Raw genomic sequence first — 16,928 nt, forward strand, 5'->3', positions numbered from 1 at the left:
AGAGAACAGAGAGAGAAGGAGAGAGAAAAAGAGGAGAAAGAGGAGGAGAGGAGAGAGAGAGATACAGAGAGAACCACAGGAAAAATTGATAATATTAATTTTATTTCACAATACAGATTAGAGTGTTTCTGTAAAATAAGGGACCTTTGTACATCTGTTGTATATCTCAACTCTATTCTTTCCATCAGAATCATCAACAAACATGGAATCAGAAAACCAAACAGGCTTAGCAGAATTCCTCCTCCTGGGCCTCTCAGAGAATCCAGAACTGCAGCCCCTTCTCTTTGGAATGTTCCTGACCTTATACTTGATCACTGTGGCCGGTAATCTGCTCATCATCCTGGCCATCAGCTCAGACTCCCACCTCCACACCCCCATGTACTTCTTCCTCTCCAACTTGTCCTTCAGTGACATCTGTTTCAGCACCACTACGGTCCCCAAGATACTGGTGAACATTCAGACTCAGAGCAAATCCATCAGTTACACAGGCTGCCTCACCCAGATCTGCTTTGTCCTTGTTTTTCCTTGTTTGGAAAATTGTCTCCTTGCAGTAATGGCCTATGACCGTTATGTGGCCATTTGTCACCCACTAAGGTATACTATCATCATGAACCCCCACCTGTGTGGCCTGCTGATTCTACTCTCCTTGCTCGTTAGCATCATGAGCACCCTGCTCCACAGTCTGATGGTGCTGCATTTGTCCTTCCTCATAGACCTGGAAATCCCCCAGTTTTTCTGTGAACTTCCTCAGGTCCTCAAGCTTGCCTGTTCTGATACCCTCTTTAATAACATCCTGCTATATTTTATGACTAGTACCTTGGGTGGTGGGCTCTTCCTTGGGATTATTTTCTCCTACATGCAAATTGTCTCCTCCCTCCTGAAAATGCCATCAACAGGTGGAATGTACAAAGCTTCTCAGTTGTTTCCTTGTTCTGCGGGACAGGTTTGGGGCGTATCTTAGCTCTGCGGCTACTCTACCCTCTAGGAAGAGTGCAGTTGCATCAGTGATGTACACCGTGGTCACACCCATGCTTACCCCCTTCATCTACAGTCTAAGGAACAAGGACATAATGGGCGCTTTGAGGAAACTCATCTCTAGAATATCTTCTTTTCGTTAATGTTTCACCTGCTTTGGGCTTAAGCTGTTGGAATATGCTTGAGTGAAATAAATAATACTGATTCAGAGAACCTGATTAAGTTCTTTGAATAGTAGGAGTTCAGAAATTATAATGGTTAAGGGTGAAAATTTGGAGTCAGAACATTTGAGTTTGAATTCTACCTCTTCTCTGTAATAGCTGTGTGAACTTTGTGTATTTATTTCAGCTTTCTAAGTTCAATTTAAAAGTCCCTAGGTGGCACAAATGGTTTGCACACAAGTGCTAAAGGCTGGTGGTTCAAATCTACTCAGAGATACCATAGAAGAAAAGTTCTGGCAATCTGCTTCTTTAAAGTTTAAAGCCAAGGAAACCTTATGGAGTGGCTCTACTCTGCAACACATGGGGTCGCCATGAGTTAGAATCAACTCGAGAGCAACTAGCAGCAACCATAAGCTCAGTTTACTCATCTATACATTTGGCATAATTATATTCATTCACTTTTTTCCATTTAGATTTGATATAGTTCAACTCTAAGAGTGAGGATACTTTCAGGTATACTGAGGGAAAAGTCTAAACTCACATAGCACCAAATATAAAAACAAAGGTTTCAGAGGTAGGGTAGGTCCAGAACCTCCAGAACCACAGGGCTACATTGCACAGCTCCATATATTGGTTTTTTCCTAAAGCTGTTCCTGTGATGGTCATCAATGGCTGCAGCAGCACAGTGGTCATTTAAGATACAATAACCAGGGATGGAAAACTGACTGTTTCTTATTCAGTCTCAGTATTTGAGAAATAACCTTTTCAAGGAGTCATCCAGAACACATTCTATGTCATCATCCTGAGTTGGGGCATGTGCTCCTTCTAAAACTAATTACAAGTAAGAGGAATTTCATTACCTTGAAAGGATTAGACAAATGTTCTGATTAGAAAAGTCTGAGGAGGGATCAAGTGCTACAACAATTACAAGTGTTTAGTACAATGCCTGCCACCTAATAAGTTACTCAATGAATATACTAGATGAATGTGAGCCAGCACAATTTATTTCCAAGGGTAGCACTCTCTCCTTTTTCGATTCCTTCTGCTTTTACACATTTGGGCACTTGAGTAAGTCATTATCCTAGCTTATTAATTTAAATATTTATCAGCAGTTAATACTTATGTTGTAGGCAAAACCACATTTGGAAATACTTAATTGAATGTCCTGCTGTCTTCTTTTTGTTACATTGAAAGAACAACTTTGGATTTTCATTTTTCAGTGACTTAATTTTAAATGGTTGGATTGATCTACTTTTTCCCTTTTGGACTGTGTGTGTTACATCTCATTCAAGAACTGATCACCTCTTCCAATCTAATAAAGATATTTTCTTATATGGTTCATAAACATTTAATTATTTTTTCTTTTGTGTTTAAAAGACGTTGGAATGATTTTTGAATATGGTGAGATGGAGAATCCAATTTCATTTTATTTCCATATGGACAAACAACGATTTCAGCACAATTTTCTGAATGATACCATCCATGAAGCCATGGTGGTGCAGTGGTTAAGAGCTCAGTTGCTAACCAAAGGGTTGGCAGTTCAAATCCACCAGCTGCTTCTTGAAAACGTTATGGGGTGGTTCTGTTCTGTTGTGTAGTGTTGCTATGAGTCACAATCGATGATGGCAATGGGTTCAGTTTTTTGTTTTTATTCCCTGAAATGCTACATTTTATAAATAAAGTGACTGATTCCTCCTCTGTACTTAATAATTCTTTCATGTACGTGAAGATACTCTTAGTTCTATTTTCCTGTTCTGTACTAGAACCATACCATTTTAGATATTATAGCTCCATGATATATCTTGACAGTCAGTAAGGCAAATACTTTCCATTGCTCTCATTTGCCATCAGGGTAAATATTGTTTCTCCACTGTTCTTGCATATAATTTTTAAACACTGGAATTTTTCTTTCTTCTGCTAACCTGGTCTGGTTTGGGCACTAAGTTTGTGCTGGCCTTATAAAATAAGATAAAGAATATCTCTTCACTTATACTTTCTGAAATCCTTCCTTTAATCTTGAAATTAGCTCCATTGAGTGCTTAGAAGAACTTGCCTGTAAAACAGTGTATCTCAGGTTGTGTTTCATGACAAATTATGTTATTGAGGATTTTAATTTATTGAAAGCATCCATGGTTACTTGCTTTCTATTTCTTCTTGAGATAAGTGTGGCCTCTCGGATTTAACCAAGACCAACACTTCCACTTGTGCATAGAACTCAATCTTTCCTGCCTATGTTAGGACATAACTCTGGTAATTCTCCCATCTCTCTCTTGCATCATCAGGTTCTCCCTTTGATTTGTGTATGTTCAATAGCAACCAATATATTTGAGTTCCTCAAATCTTAAAAAACAAACAAACAAAAAACCTCTATGGACCCCCTTATCTTGCTCTAGCAGTATCTTCATTTATCTGCTTCCTTTACCATAAAACTCTTCAAAAGAGATGTCTCCACTCGCTTTTTTCAATTTATCTCCTTCCATTTACTCCTGAGGTCAATGCAATCAGGCCTTTTCCCCAACAATTTGTGAAGGGTGCTCTTGAAGATCCACCAGCGTTATCTACCTTGTTAAGTCCAGTCCAGTCCAGGTCAGTTAATTTTTTGTCTTTCTCTTACTTGACTTGTCAACCACATTGACTTAGTTTATTACCTACAGAAACACTTTCTTCACCTGGATTTCAACACCACACATTATTTTGGTTTCACTCCTACCTCACTAGCTACTATTTCTCAGTGTCCTTTAATGTGTTTTTTAATCTTGAAACACTGGAGGGTCTCCCATTTCAGTCCTCAGACCTCTTCTTCTCCAGCTAACTTCAGTCTTTTGTGACAGCATCTAGACTCATTGATTTAAAAGTCATCTGAACACAAATGAGCCCCAGATTAATATTTAGAGAGGAATTCTCCTTTGAATCCCAGACTTGTATATCCAAATTTCCACTTGCTATTCCTCAGTATACCTTGCCCCCAGCCTTCTTGTTATTATTGTTGTTAGGTGCCGTATTTTTGGTTCTGACTCATAGCAACACTATGTACAACAAAACAAAACACTACCCGGTCCTGTACCATCCTCACAATCATTGCTATGTTTGAGCGCATTTTTACAGCCATGCGGTCAATCTGTCTTGTTGAGGGTCTTCTTTTTCACTGACCCTCTACTCTACCAAGCAGGATGTCTTTCTCTGGGGATGACCCTCCTGATAGCATGTTCAAAGTATGTGAGATGAAGTCTTGCCGTCCTGGCTTCTAAGGAGCATCCTCTCTGTACTTCTTCCAAGACAGTTTTTTTGGCAATTGTTCTGTCAGTCTACGGTATAGTCAATATTCTTTGCCAACAGCAAAACTCAAAGGTTTCAGATCTTCTTAGGTCTTCCTCATTTGTTGTCCAACTTTCACACGCATATAAGGCAATTGAAAGCACCATGGCTTGGGTCCCATGCACCTTAGTCCTAAAAATGGCATCTTGCTTTTTTTTTTTTTTAAACAATTTAAAGATCTGTTTTGTAGAAAAGGTGGTAACGCAATAACTCGTTTGATTTCTTGACTTTTGCTTCCATGGGCATTGATTGTGGATCCAAATAAAATGAAATCTTTGACAACTTCAATCTTACCTCCATTTATGACAATATTGCTTATTGATCAGTTGTGAGGATTTTTGTTTTCTTTATGTTGAGGCATAATCCATACTGAAGGCCTTCGTCTATCATTTTCATCAGTAAGTTCTTCAAATCCTCTTAGATTTCAGCAAACAAGGTTGTACCATCTGCATATCACAGGTTGTTAATGAGTCTTCCTCCAAACCTGATGCTGCATTCTTCTGCACATAATCTGGCTTTGCTAATTATTTGCTCATCATACAGGCTTACCTATCTCAAAAAAACATAAACAACAAAAAAAAACCAAAACCAGAGCTGAATCATTTACTGTCAAGTTCATTCCAACTCAGGGCAACCCCACGTGTGAAGCAGAACTGTCTTCCATAGAGTTTTCAATACCAGTGACCTTTTGGAAGTACATCACCAGGCCATGCATCTAAGATTCCTCTGGGTGGATTTGAACCACCCAGCTTTTTGTTAGTAGCTGAGCGTGTAACCTTTTGCACCACACAGAGACCTTACCTATCACAGTGAATGACAACTCTATTCTTTCAGGTGTTAAGTAGTTTTCTCTCATTGAGCACCCTCTTTGATTCTTCTATTCCTCTTATACCCTGTGTCCAACCTTTCAGAAAACTCAGTTATCTATACCAATAAAATGTATCCAGGATTCAGGCAAATCTCACCACCTTCACTGTTATCACCATGACCCAAGCCACTATCATTTTAAGATTTGTACAAAAGTACTTTCCGTGGCCTCCCTGCATCTGCCCTTGCCATCTTCAGGAGGCTGTTTATGTAATATACTCACACTACTTTTTTGATCTCATGTTTCTATTTTCCCCATCATTCATTCTGTTATAGTCCTGCTGGTCTCCATATGTTGATCATTGATTTTGTTGGCTCCCTGTTTTTGTTTTACAATGATTTTCATTCCTGGCTGTTTAAATCATAATTTGCAGAATGATGATAAGGGTTTTGTAGTTGTTTTTCTGTCTGTCTCTTTCCATCTGTGTGTGCACTCTCTCTTATCTAAGATGCTCCCACTACACCTTGTTGTATTTTATCTATTATTTCATGTGTTTGAAGTGATAGTGTTAGGATGGCAAAGGGTGACTTTTTTTTTCAAAAAGGCGTGTCAAGAATACCATAGATTAACAAAGTTCATATGGAAACAGTTAACATGTGGTAAAATAAACTGATCAATATATGAAAATATTGAATTCATTTAAAGATGAAAGGTTTACAGACTTCCTGGCCTGACAGTGATTGGAGAAACTTGGAGGGTATGGCTCCCAGACACCTTTTAGCTCAGTAATAAAGTCACTCCTGAGTTCCACCCTTCAGCCAAAGATTAGGCCCATAAAACAGAATGAGACTAAAGGGGCACAACAGCCCATGAGCAAGGACTAGAAAAAAAAAAAGTGTGCCACTAAATGCAGGTAGCTCACACCAAAGTGACTGACATGTTGATGGCAAATAGTAGTAAAGGCTCAACCTAAGGAGGTATGTCGGGACAGCACTGGGACATTATTTATAGAGTGCAAAACCGTACAGTATTTAAATAGAAGACAATTTGAGATTTAAAAAAAAGACAAAAGGTTTTTAAGTGAATATTAACTTGGAGCACCATCTTCACCTATAAAATAATGGTTGTCATTTACCTAAATGTACTGTGTACAGATAAACCTGCAAACTAGTCCTAGCCAGTGACACTGTGATTTCTCACAACTCTATTAAAAATGAAGAACCACACTTTCAATTCATAGTCCCTGAGTGAAAAGAGAGATACACATTGAAACAATTTGACAAAATTGTACAAGGTGGTTACAAAAATCAAAAGAGGAAGTAACAGTTCTGTCTATACTGTTTGCAGCCAGAATTGACCACGAAGAATAGATTAGAATCTGCTTTATGAAACATGCAGAATGAAGATTAAGGTTCAGGAAACCTTCAATGACACTAGATAAATTCCTAGGTATTTACATTTTTACATATTTTAGCTATTATAAATATAATATGTTCACCTATATAAACTATGTTTTTACACCTTAAATTGGAATCAGACTTCCTAATATCATCGATGAGATAGACATGCTTTCAGTTGTATGGAAAAAGGGAAGATAAATGTGCAAGGTGTGTGAATTGGAGATGAACAGGAACAGGTGAAGAAAAGTAAATGGCAGTCACCTGGCCTCTAAGGGTCAGGAAATCAGCCTTCCTGAATTCCCATTTACTATTGTCTTGGTCAGGGAGCCCTGGTCGTAAAGCGATTAAACACTCGGCTGCTAACCAAAAAGCTGGAGGTTCAAACCCATCATCCACTCTGCAGGAGAAAGACGTGGCAGTCTGCTTCCGTGAACTTTTAGAGCTTTGGAAATCTTACAGGGCAGTTCTACTCTGTACTAAAGGGTCACTAGGAGTCAGAATTGACTCGATGGCAGTGGATTTGGTTGGCTTGGATTGTCTTGGTCTATCAGAATTTGCACTGCCCTGGGATCAGAATGACAACAAAAGTGTTTAACGGAGCTTTGGATATTGAGCCGCCAGGGATACAGAGGTTGCAAATAGTCTTCCTGTGACAACTTCACTCAAAAGTCCTTCTCTAGTCAAGGAGCAGTGCACCTGAAATTCTGCCCACGGATGGTCTTCATGCCCAGGAGCCTGGTGCCTCCCCTGGTCCCTCTGCCTTTCCTGAGTAGAGATCTTCTGGCTACAGCACCCAACATCCAGGGCAGATGTCAAGCATCATTCCTGGTGATGCCAGCCAGGTAACCTAAATCCCTTAGTTAATGTTTGGAAATTAGGACAGGTGTTTCCTTATAGCTTCCTCCAGGGGAAACTGTGAAAAGAGTACATGCATGAAATGATTAGAGCCAACTCACCCATGGACTCCTGCCTAACCATCTCCCATCTTTCTGACATATTTCCTTGTATCCTTGCAGCAATATCAAGCAGCATTTATTCAGCTAATCTCTTACTCTCTCTCTACAATGGCAAGGATCATTTTCTTCTGGAGCGGAAATTTGCCCTTCTCAAATGTGACTGCTAGAAAATTCCTTGACGTTTACTTGTATTCTTGTGCTGATGGTGGGGAGGAGAGTTTTTGAGCTTCACTTTATCTTCCTATAACTGGTTATTGATATACCGTCTTTGGGAAAGTTTTGGTATTATACTTTGTGCCAGGCTCTGAGGCTCCAGGGAAGCAATTGGAGACACAGACTTAGGTACCTCACTAGTTTGTCTGTTTCTCTTTATAAGATTACCAAATATTTAAAATTAGAACAGTACAGACAGTGTAAGAAAAAAAAAAAGACCACCTCTTACACATTTCCAGAATTGACAATTGTTGACGTTCTGCTGTGGCAACTTCAAGTATTCTTTTTAAAGTGGCAAAATAATATGCATACAGGAAGCATACCTTTTGTCATCGTTTCTGTTGTTCTCTTTCCGTTCTAGAAGCAGCGTTCATAGTTTTATATTCTAAATGTACATATCTGTCTATCTGTGTATATGTATATACATGTTTTTGTTAGGTGCCATTGAGTCAGTTTCAACTCATAGCAAGGCTGTGTATGACAGAACAAAACACTGTCCAGTCCTGTACCATCTTCACGATCACTGTTATGCTCGAACCCACTGTTGGAGCCACTGTGTCAGTCCATCTCATTGAGGGTCTTTCTCTCTTTTGCTGACCCTCTACTCTACAAAGCCTGATGTCCTTCTCCAACTCTGATCTCCCCTGATAACATGGATGTGAGCCAAGTCTCGCCATCCTTGCTTCTAAGGAGCATCCCAGTGGATAGGCAGCTAGGAGGCAATAACTATAATTAGTATCAGTTAGGAAATGAAGAAACAAATTGTGATGTAATAACATAGTGAAATACCTATTGTACTTAAAAAAATTAAGCAGAATTAAATGTATCAGCATTAATTTAAAACAAAACATTAAGAGAACCAATTGTAAAAGGACATACTCAGTATGATTCCGTTTATACGAAGCTTTTAAAAATGGAAACAATACAATTTTGTGGTGAATAATATTAAATGTAGTAAAAAGTGCAGAGGAACAATGCCAAGCAAGTTAATGTAGTGCTTAACGCTGAGGAAGGAAAAGAATCAATATTGTGTAAAATACATAATGTGGGGAATCTCAAGTATACATACATTACTTTCTTGCAATAAAAATATCTAAAGCAAGGGTGGTGAAGTATGTGAATTGATAGTGTTGACTGATGGGTACCCAACCCTTCATTGTTATTCTCTGTACTTTTCATTTTTCTTGAAGTATCCGTAATACAAAAATACCTTCTTAGGTTTAAAAAAAAAAAAAAGTCAAAGTTTTTTCATGTTGTAAGTAGAATTCTTCTCAATTTGTTTTTTCTCCACTAGGTTTTCATTATTTGTGTTGATGCATCTAGACCTAATGTATTTGTTTGCATTGTTATATATTTCTTCAGCTGTCCATGCCAAATGAATATTGATATCATTGATGTTCATTTAGGGTGTTTCCTTCTTCTGCTTCTCTACATGAGCAAGATTCCCAGTAGGCATTTTCCCATATAAATTCTTCCCTGAAGTTTGCGGTTATTATGCCAGGAATGTTCTCTCTTTTTGTCTTCCCTCAACTGCCCTGTTCATCACTTCTGTCCTAGGAGTAACAGATGCCAGGTGCTAATATTCATCACACACACAATCATAATAGGACATACCTTTGTCACGGCCCCATATGCTGAGCCCTGTACCAATTGCCTTTTGTCTGCTCGTTTCTCATCATTGCAACATCTCCATAAGTTTTTGTTTTTCAATTTTTTATCGTGGTACAAATATACACAACAAAACATACAGGAATTCAGCAATTTCAGTGACACTGAAATTCAGTTCAGTGACACTGTTTACATCCTTCAAGTTGCACAAACCATTCTAGGTATCTTTTTCCAAATTATCCCACCAGCAGGAACATACATTCAATGCCTTCTAGTCAAAAACTCTCTTGTCCCAGTCCTTCCACTCCTGGGAACCACTAATAAGCTTTGGTTTATCTATATTTGCTTACTTTATATAAATGACTTTATACAGTGTCTGTCCTTTTGTGACTGACTTATTTCCCCAGCATAATCTTTTCTAGTTTTATCCAAAAGGAACCCTGTTGGCACAGTGATTAAGCAAATGTCTGCTAACTCAAAAATCGGTGGTTTGAATCCAACAGCCACTCTATGGGAGAAAGATGTGTCAATCTGCTTCTATAAATATTATAGCCTTGGAAACTCTATGGGGCAGTCCTACTTCTTCTTGTAGGGTTGTTATGAGTTGGAATTAGGCTGGACACCAACAAAGTATTCAATCGTGTATATATCATACTTTGTTTATCCATTCCTCAGTTGAACATTTCAGTTATTTCCACCTTTGGCTATTGTGAAAAGTCCTGCAAGGAGCATCAGTGTACAGGTATCTGTTTGCATTTCTAACTTCACTTCTTCTGGGAATGTAGTTGGATTGACTTGATAGCAATTGGTCTAGCATTGGGGTTGCTGGGTCATGTGGTTGTCCCATGTTCAAACTTTTGAAGAATGACCAACCTGTCTTCCACAGCAACTATACCATTTTGCATTTCTACAGGAAGAGATGAGGTTTCCAATTTCTCCACATCCTCTGCAATGTTTATTGTTTTCTTTTTTTTTCAAATCATTGTCAGTATAATAGGGGTGAAGGGATATCTCATTGTGGTTTTGATTTGCATCTCCCTAATGGATGACTTTGAGCATCCTTTCATGCAATTGTTTGCCATTTGAATGTCATCTTTGATGAAACAGGCTTTAAAAAGAATGATATGCCACCTATCATGTCCAGGGAAGAATTTTTTAACACTTCATATAATTGGGAGAACAGAGAATCTCGTCTACTTAGTTGCCTAGCTTTTCTTGGATTCAGTCACTAATGCAGATGACGTATGTTTCCACGAGGAAGTCTTTTGAGGTTCAGGTTTATAGATAACATTTTCTAATCTTCACCTCAGATCCAAAGTGTGGACCTGGTTGGATGCCATCCCATCTGCTACATACTAACATTGTAGGCAGAGGTGGAAATACCCTGAAGACTTTATTCGAAGGAGATACGAAAATTTTTTTAAGGGGAATTATGAAATCTGAGTGACTAGGGGCATTAATTGTGTACTATCCGGAGACATTAACAGAGAGACATCAAGAGAGTCGACTCGGCAGTTAGGTAATCTGAGCTCAGACACAATCACTGCTACTCGCTGACTTTGCGCATTGTGTCTATGACATAACACCACCTCTCCCAAGTGTACGCCCAAGTTGATGGGGGTGACAGTATAACTAATTCATCATTGACAAGCCCTTCAGGGGATTCTGAAGGATTCCAAAGTTTGACAACCATTGCTCTGCAAATGGATTTCATTGTTTTAATCCATTTGAAGGCATGGAATAATTCTGAAGGGAAAAGGCCATGCCTTATTCTTTACTTCATCTTCATAACTTGGTACAGTGTGTTGAAATAGAGTGGGTGCTCAAATAAAATTTAAACCTTCAGAAGGATTGAAGGGAGAAGAAGAAAGAGGAGTGAGTGGAGAGAAAGATTTGAATATTTCCTTAGGTTCATAATGTAGACAAGAACATGTCTTTCTGAAGTAGTGGTTTTCAAACTTCAGCATACATCAGAATCACGTGGAAGTCTTGTTAAAACATAAACTGCTAGTGCTCATCCCAGAGTTTATCATCAGTAAGTCTGGAGTGGGTCCCAAGAACTTACATTTCTAACAGGATTTCAGGTAATGATCTTGTTGGGTGTCGAGGAACCACACTTTTGATTATCTGTCACTGCATCTTTTCCATCAGATTCACCAACAATATGGAACCCAGAAATCAAACAGGTGTTTCAGAATTCCTTCTTCTGGGACTTACAGAGGATCCAGAATTGCAGCCCCTCCTCTTTAGCCTATTTCTGTCCATATACCTGGTTGCCCTCCTGGGAAACCTACTCAGCATCCTGGCTGTCAGCTCTTACTCTCACCTCCACACCCCCATGTACTTCTTTCTCTCCATTCTCTCCTTCACTGACATCTGTTTCAGCACAACCACGATCCCGAACATGCTGGTGAACATCCAAGCACAGAATCATAGCATCATTTACTTAGGGTGCCTCACCTAGGTCTGCTTTGTCCTGGTTTTTACTGGCTTGGAGAGTTTTCTCCTTGCAGCAATGGGCTATGACTGCTATGTGACCATCTGCCCCCCACAGACATACACCATCATCGTGAACACCTGCCTCTATGGCTTGCTGTCCCTACTGTCCTTATTAATCAGCATTGTGAATGCCCTACTTCACAGTCTGATGGTGTTGCATCCGTCCTTCTGCACAGACCTGGAAATCCCTCATTTCTTCTGTGAACTTGCTCAGATTGTCAACCTCGCCTGTTCTGATACCATCATCAATTACATCCTAGTGTATTTTGTGGCTACTGTATGGGGTGGCATTCCTCCCTCTGGAATCATTTTCTCTTACACTCAGGTTGTCTCCTCTACTTTGAGAATGCCATCAGTGGGTGCAAAGTATAAAACTTTTTCCACTCGTGGGTCTCACCTCTCAGTTGTTTCCTTAATCTCTCAGGCAGGCTTTGGTGTGTACATCAGTTCTGCATTTACACACTCTTCTAGCGAGACAGCAGTAGCCTCAGTGATGTACAGTGTGGTCCCTCAAATGATGAACCCTTTTATCTATAGCCGGAGGAACAGGGACATGACAGGAGCCTTGAGGAAAATCACCAGTAGGATACCATCATTTTAGTGACTGTGTCTTCTGTTTTGGGCTTGGGATAGGATGGGTCAATGGGGAAGGAATACTGCTGACATGGATTGAATTTTATCTCCTAAAAATATGTGTATGAATTTGGTTAGGCCATGATTCCCAGTATTGTGTGATTGCCCACCATTTTGTCATCTGATGTGATTTTCCTATGTGTTGTAAAATCTATGTCTATGATGTTGATGAGATGGGATTAGAGGCAGTTGTGCTTATGAAGCACGACTCAATTTACAAGATTAGATTTGTCTTGACCAAATCTCTTTTGAAATCTAAAAGAGGGAAGCTGGCAGAGAGGCAGGGGTACCCATACCAGCAGGAAAGCAGTGCTGGGAGCAGAGGATGTCCTTTGTATTTGGGGTTCCAGAGCAGAGAAGCTCTTAGACCAAGGGAAGATTGACAAGAAGGACCTTCCTCCAGAACTTGTGGAGAGAGAAAGGCTTACTCTGCAGCCGATGCCCTGAATTTGGACTTCTAGCCTACTATACTGTGAGAAAATAAACTTTTGTTTGTTGAAGCCACCCACTTTTGGTATTTCTGTTATAGCAGCACTAGATAACTAAGGCAACTGGTGATCCAAGATGTCTGACTGTTCAATCAGTATATTCTTCTAAAACAACTGGGTAACATAACGGCGAGGTATATTTCAGTTAATTCATGATAAATGGAGAAAAATATTAAACTTGTCAAGACTTTCATTTTACTTGGATCCACAATCAACACCCATGGAAGCAGCAGTCTGGAAATCAAATGACGTATTGCATTGGGCAAATCTGCTGCAAAAAATTCTTTAAAATGTTAAAAAGCAAAGATGTCACTTTGAAGACTAAGATGAATCTCACTGAAGCGAAGGTATTTTTCAATTGGCTCATATGCATGTGAAAGCTGGGCAATAAATGAGGAAGATGGAAGAAGAATTGATGCCTTTGAATTATGGTGTTGACAAAGACCCTTGAACATACCATGGGCTGCCAGAAGAACAAATAAATGTGTCTTGGAAGAAGTACAGCCAGAATGCTCATTAGAAGCAAGGATGGAGAGACTGCATCTCATGTACTTTGGACATGTTATTAGGAGGGATCAGTCCCTGGAGGACAAGTGCTTGGTAAAATAGAGGGTCAGGGAGAAATAGGTAGCCACTGAAAGAGATGGACTGACAGTGGCTGCATCAGTGGGCTCCAACACATAGCAATGATTGTGAAAATTAGACAGGACTGGGCAGTGTTTCATTCTGCTGAATTGACTTGATGACCCCTAACAGCAAGAGTGACAATCAAGAGATAATCTTTCCTAGGAATCATCCAGAGAACATCCTATATCATCAGCCTGAATTGGGGCATATGCCCCTTCTAAAAATAATTACTATCAAGAGAAATTTCATTACCTTGGAAGGACTAAATGAATGCTCTGATTAGAAAAGTGTGAAGTGGGGTTAAGTGCTACAATGATTACAAATGTTGAGACCAATGCCTGCCACGTAGAATTAAATGAATTTACCTAATGAATGTGAGTCAGCACAATTTATTTACAAGTGTAGCACTCTCTTTCTCCTTTTGTAATTCCTTCTGTTTCCTATATTTTAAGCACTTACTTCAGCCATTATCCTAGTTTACTAGTTTGAATATGTATTAGCAATTGATACTTGTGGTGTAGGCAATGCCGTATTTGGAAATACTTCATTGGATGTTTATTTGTCCTGCTGTGTTCTCTTTCTTATCCTGAAAGAAAAACTTGAAATTTTCATTCTCAAGTGACTTGTTTTAGTGGCTTATTTTTAAGTTGTTTGGATTGATCAGTGTTTTCCCTTTTGGACTGTGCATGTTGTATTTTCATTTAAGAAGTGATTAACTCCTCCAATCTCATAAAAATGTCTGCCTATTTGTCTTATAAACATTTAATCATTTTTACTTTTGTGTTTAAAAGGCATTGGAGTTATCTTTGAATATGATGTGATGGAGAATCCAATTTCATTTGCTTTCCATATGGTTAAAAGATGATCTCAGCACTATTTCCTGAATGATACCATCTTTTCTCTGCAATGCCATGTTGTCATAAATAAAATGTCTGATGCTTCTGTCTTTGATAAGTGTTCATATAGATGAAGATCCTGTTAGTTCTGTCTTTCTATACTATACTAGAACCATCCTGTTTTAGTCATTATAGATCCATGATATATCTTGATAGTTGGTAAGGCAAATAGTCCCCATTGTTCTTATTTGCCATCAAGGTAGATGTTGTTTCTCCTTGTGCTTGTTCTCCTGGGATTTTTCTTTCTTGTGCTAACCTGGTCTGCTTTGGGCACTAAGGTTGTGCTGGCCTTATAAAGAGAGATAAAGAATATCCGGCCCCTAACATTTTCTGAAACCTTCCTTTAATCTTTAAATTAACTCCCTTGAGTGCTTTGAAGAATGTGCCTGTAAAACTGTGTATCTCAGTTTGTGTTTTGGCACAAATTATTGAGTACTTCATTTTTTTAATGTTTCCAAGATTACTTGCTTTCTGTTTCTGCTTGAAAGAATTATAGTCAGGTGGATTTAACCAACACCAACACTTCCACTTGTGCATAGAATTCAATCTCTCCTGTCTATGTTAGGACATAACTCTGGTAATGCCCCCATCTCCCTCTTGCATCATCAGGTTTCTCCCTTTGAGTTGTTCATTTTCAATAGCATGCAAGATATTTGAATTCCTCAAATCTTACAAAAAAGAAAGAAAAAAATAACCCTCCCTGAGCCCCTCATTTTGCTCTACCATTAGACGCATTTCTCTGTCCTCTTCATATAGCGAAACTCCTCAAAAAAGATATCTCCACTCACTCTCCCCAATTCTTTTCTCTCTATTTAGTCTTTAGGTCTATGCAATCAGGCCCTTGCCCCAACACTTTACCGAGTGCTTTTGAAGAGCTGCCAATGTTCTCCACCTTAACAAGTCCAACCCAGTCCAGGTCAGTTAATTCTCTGTCCTTCTCTTTTCAACCACATTGTCTCAGTTTATTACATATTGACATACTTCCGTCACTTGGCTTTCAGCACCATATATTGTTTTGACTTTATTCCTACATGACTAGCTACTATTTCTCTTGATGTGTCTTCTCATCTTTCCAGTCTCTAAACACTGGAGGGCCTCCTGTTTCAGTCCTCAGGTCTCTTCTTCTCCAGCTACATTCAATCCTTTGCAACAGCATCCAGACTCATAGATTTAAAATTCATCTGAAGACAAATGAATCCTAAATTTATAGGTAGAAAGGAGCACTTCCCCCAATGCCAGACTTATATATCCAACTTCCCACTTGCTATCCCTCAATTAAAAAAAAAAAAAAAAAAAGATATTCCATCAGTTCCTGGTAGCTTGTTTTTCACCAATGCCTTCAGTGCAGCTCGGGCTTCTTCCTTCAATACCATCAGTTCTTGATCGTATGCTACCTCCTAAAATGGTTGAAAGTCTATCAATTACTCAACAATTAGTGACTGTGTATTCTTTCTATCTTCATTTGATGCTTCCTGCATCGTTTAATATTTTTCCCATAGAAACCAGCAATATTGCGATTGGAGGCTTGAATTTTTTCTCCAGTTCTTTCAGCCTGAGAAACACCAAGTGTATTCTTCCCTTTTGGTTTTCTATCTCCAGGTCTTTGCACATGTCATTCATTATAATACTTTACTTTGTCTTCTCAAGCTGCCCTTTGAAGTCTTCTGTTCTGCTCTTCTACTTCACCATTTCATCCTTTTGCTTTAGACACTTAACATTCAAGATCAAGTTTCAGAGTCTCTTTTGACATCCATTTTGGTCTTCTCTTTCTTTCCTGCCTTTTTAATGACTTTTTGCTTTCTTAGCATATGAAGTCCTTGATGTCATTCTACAGCTCATCTGGTCTTTGGTCATTAGTGCTCAATGCATCAAATCTATTCTTGAGGTGGTCTCTAAATTCAGGTGGGGTATACTCAAGTCATACTTTGGCTCTCATGGACTTGTTCTAATTTTCTTCGGTTTCGACTTGAGCTTGCATATGTGTAATTGGTGGTCTGTTCTGCAGTCGGCCCCGACCTTGTTCTGACTAATGATATAGAGCATTTACATCTTCTCTTCCCACAGGTGTACTCAGTTTGATTCCTGTGTATTCCATCTGGCGAGGTCCACATGTATAGTCACCATTTATGCTGCTGAAAATTTTATTTTCGATGAAGAAGTTGGTCTTGCAAAATTATATCATGCAATCTCTGGCATTGTTTCTATCATCAAGGCCATATTTTCCAACTACTGATTCTTCTTCGTTTTCAACTTTTGCATTCCAAGGGCCAGTAATTATCAATGCATTCTGATTGCATGTTTGATCAATTTCAGACTGCAGAAGTTGGTAAAAATCTTCAATTTCCTCAT

General features: G+C 39.0%; 1 protein-coding gene across 1 annotated transcript; it reads left to right on the forward strand.

Annotated features, from left to right (window-relative positions):
* Positions 1-202: 202 nt before the first annotated feature.
* LOC135229552 (olfactory receptor 7G2-like) lies at positions 203-12,536 on the forward strand. Its single transcript, XM_064279051.1, has 3 exons — positions 203-812; positions 11,950-12,212; positions 12,360-12,536. Exons 1-3 carry the CDS (start codon positions 203-205, stop codon positions 12,534-12,536), a joined length of 1,050 nt encoding a protein of 349 aa, XP_064135121.1.
* Positions 12,537-16,928: the final 4,392 nt, after the last annotated feature.

Source organism: Loxodonta africana, unplaced genomic scaffold, assembly GCF_030014295.1.
Source record: "Loxodonta africana isolate mLoxAfr1 unplaced genomic scaffold, mLoxAfr1.hap2 scaffold_370, whole genome shotgun sequence".
Taxonomy (NCBI): Eukaryota; Metazoa; Chordata; class Mammalia; order Proboscidea; family Elephantidae; genus Loxodonta; species Loxodonta africana.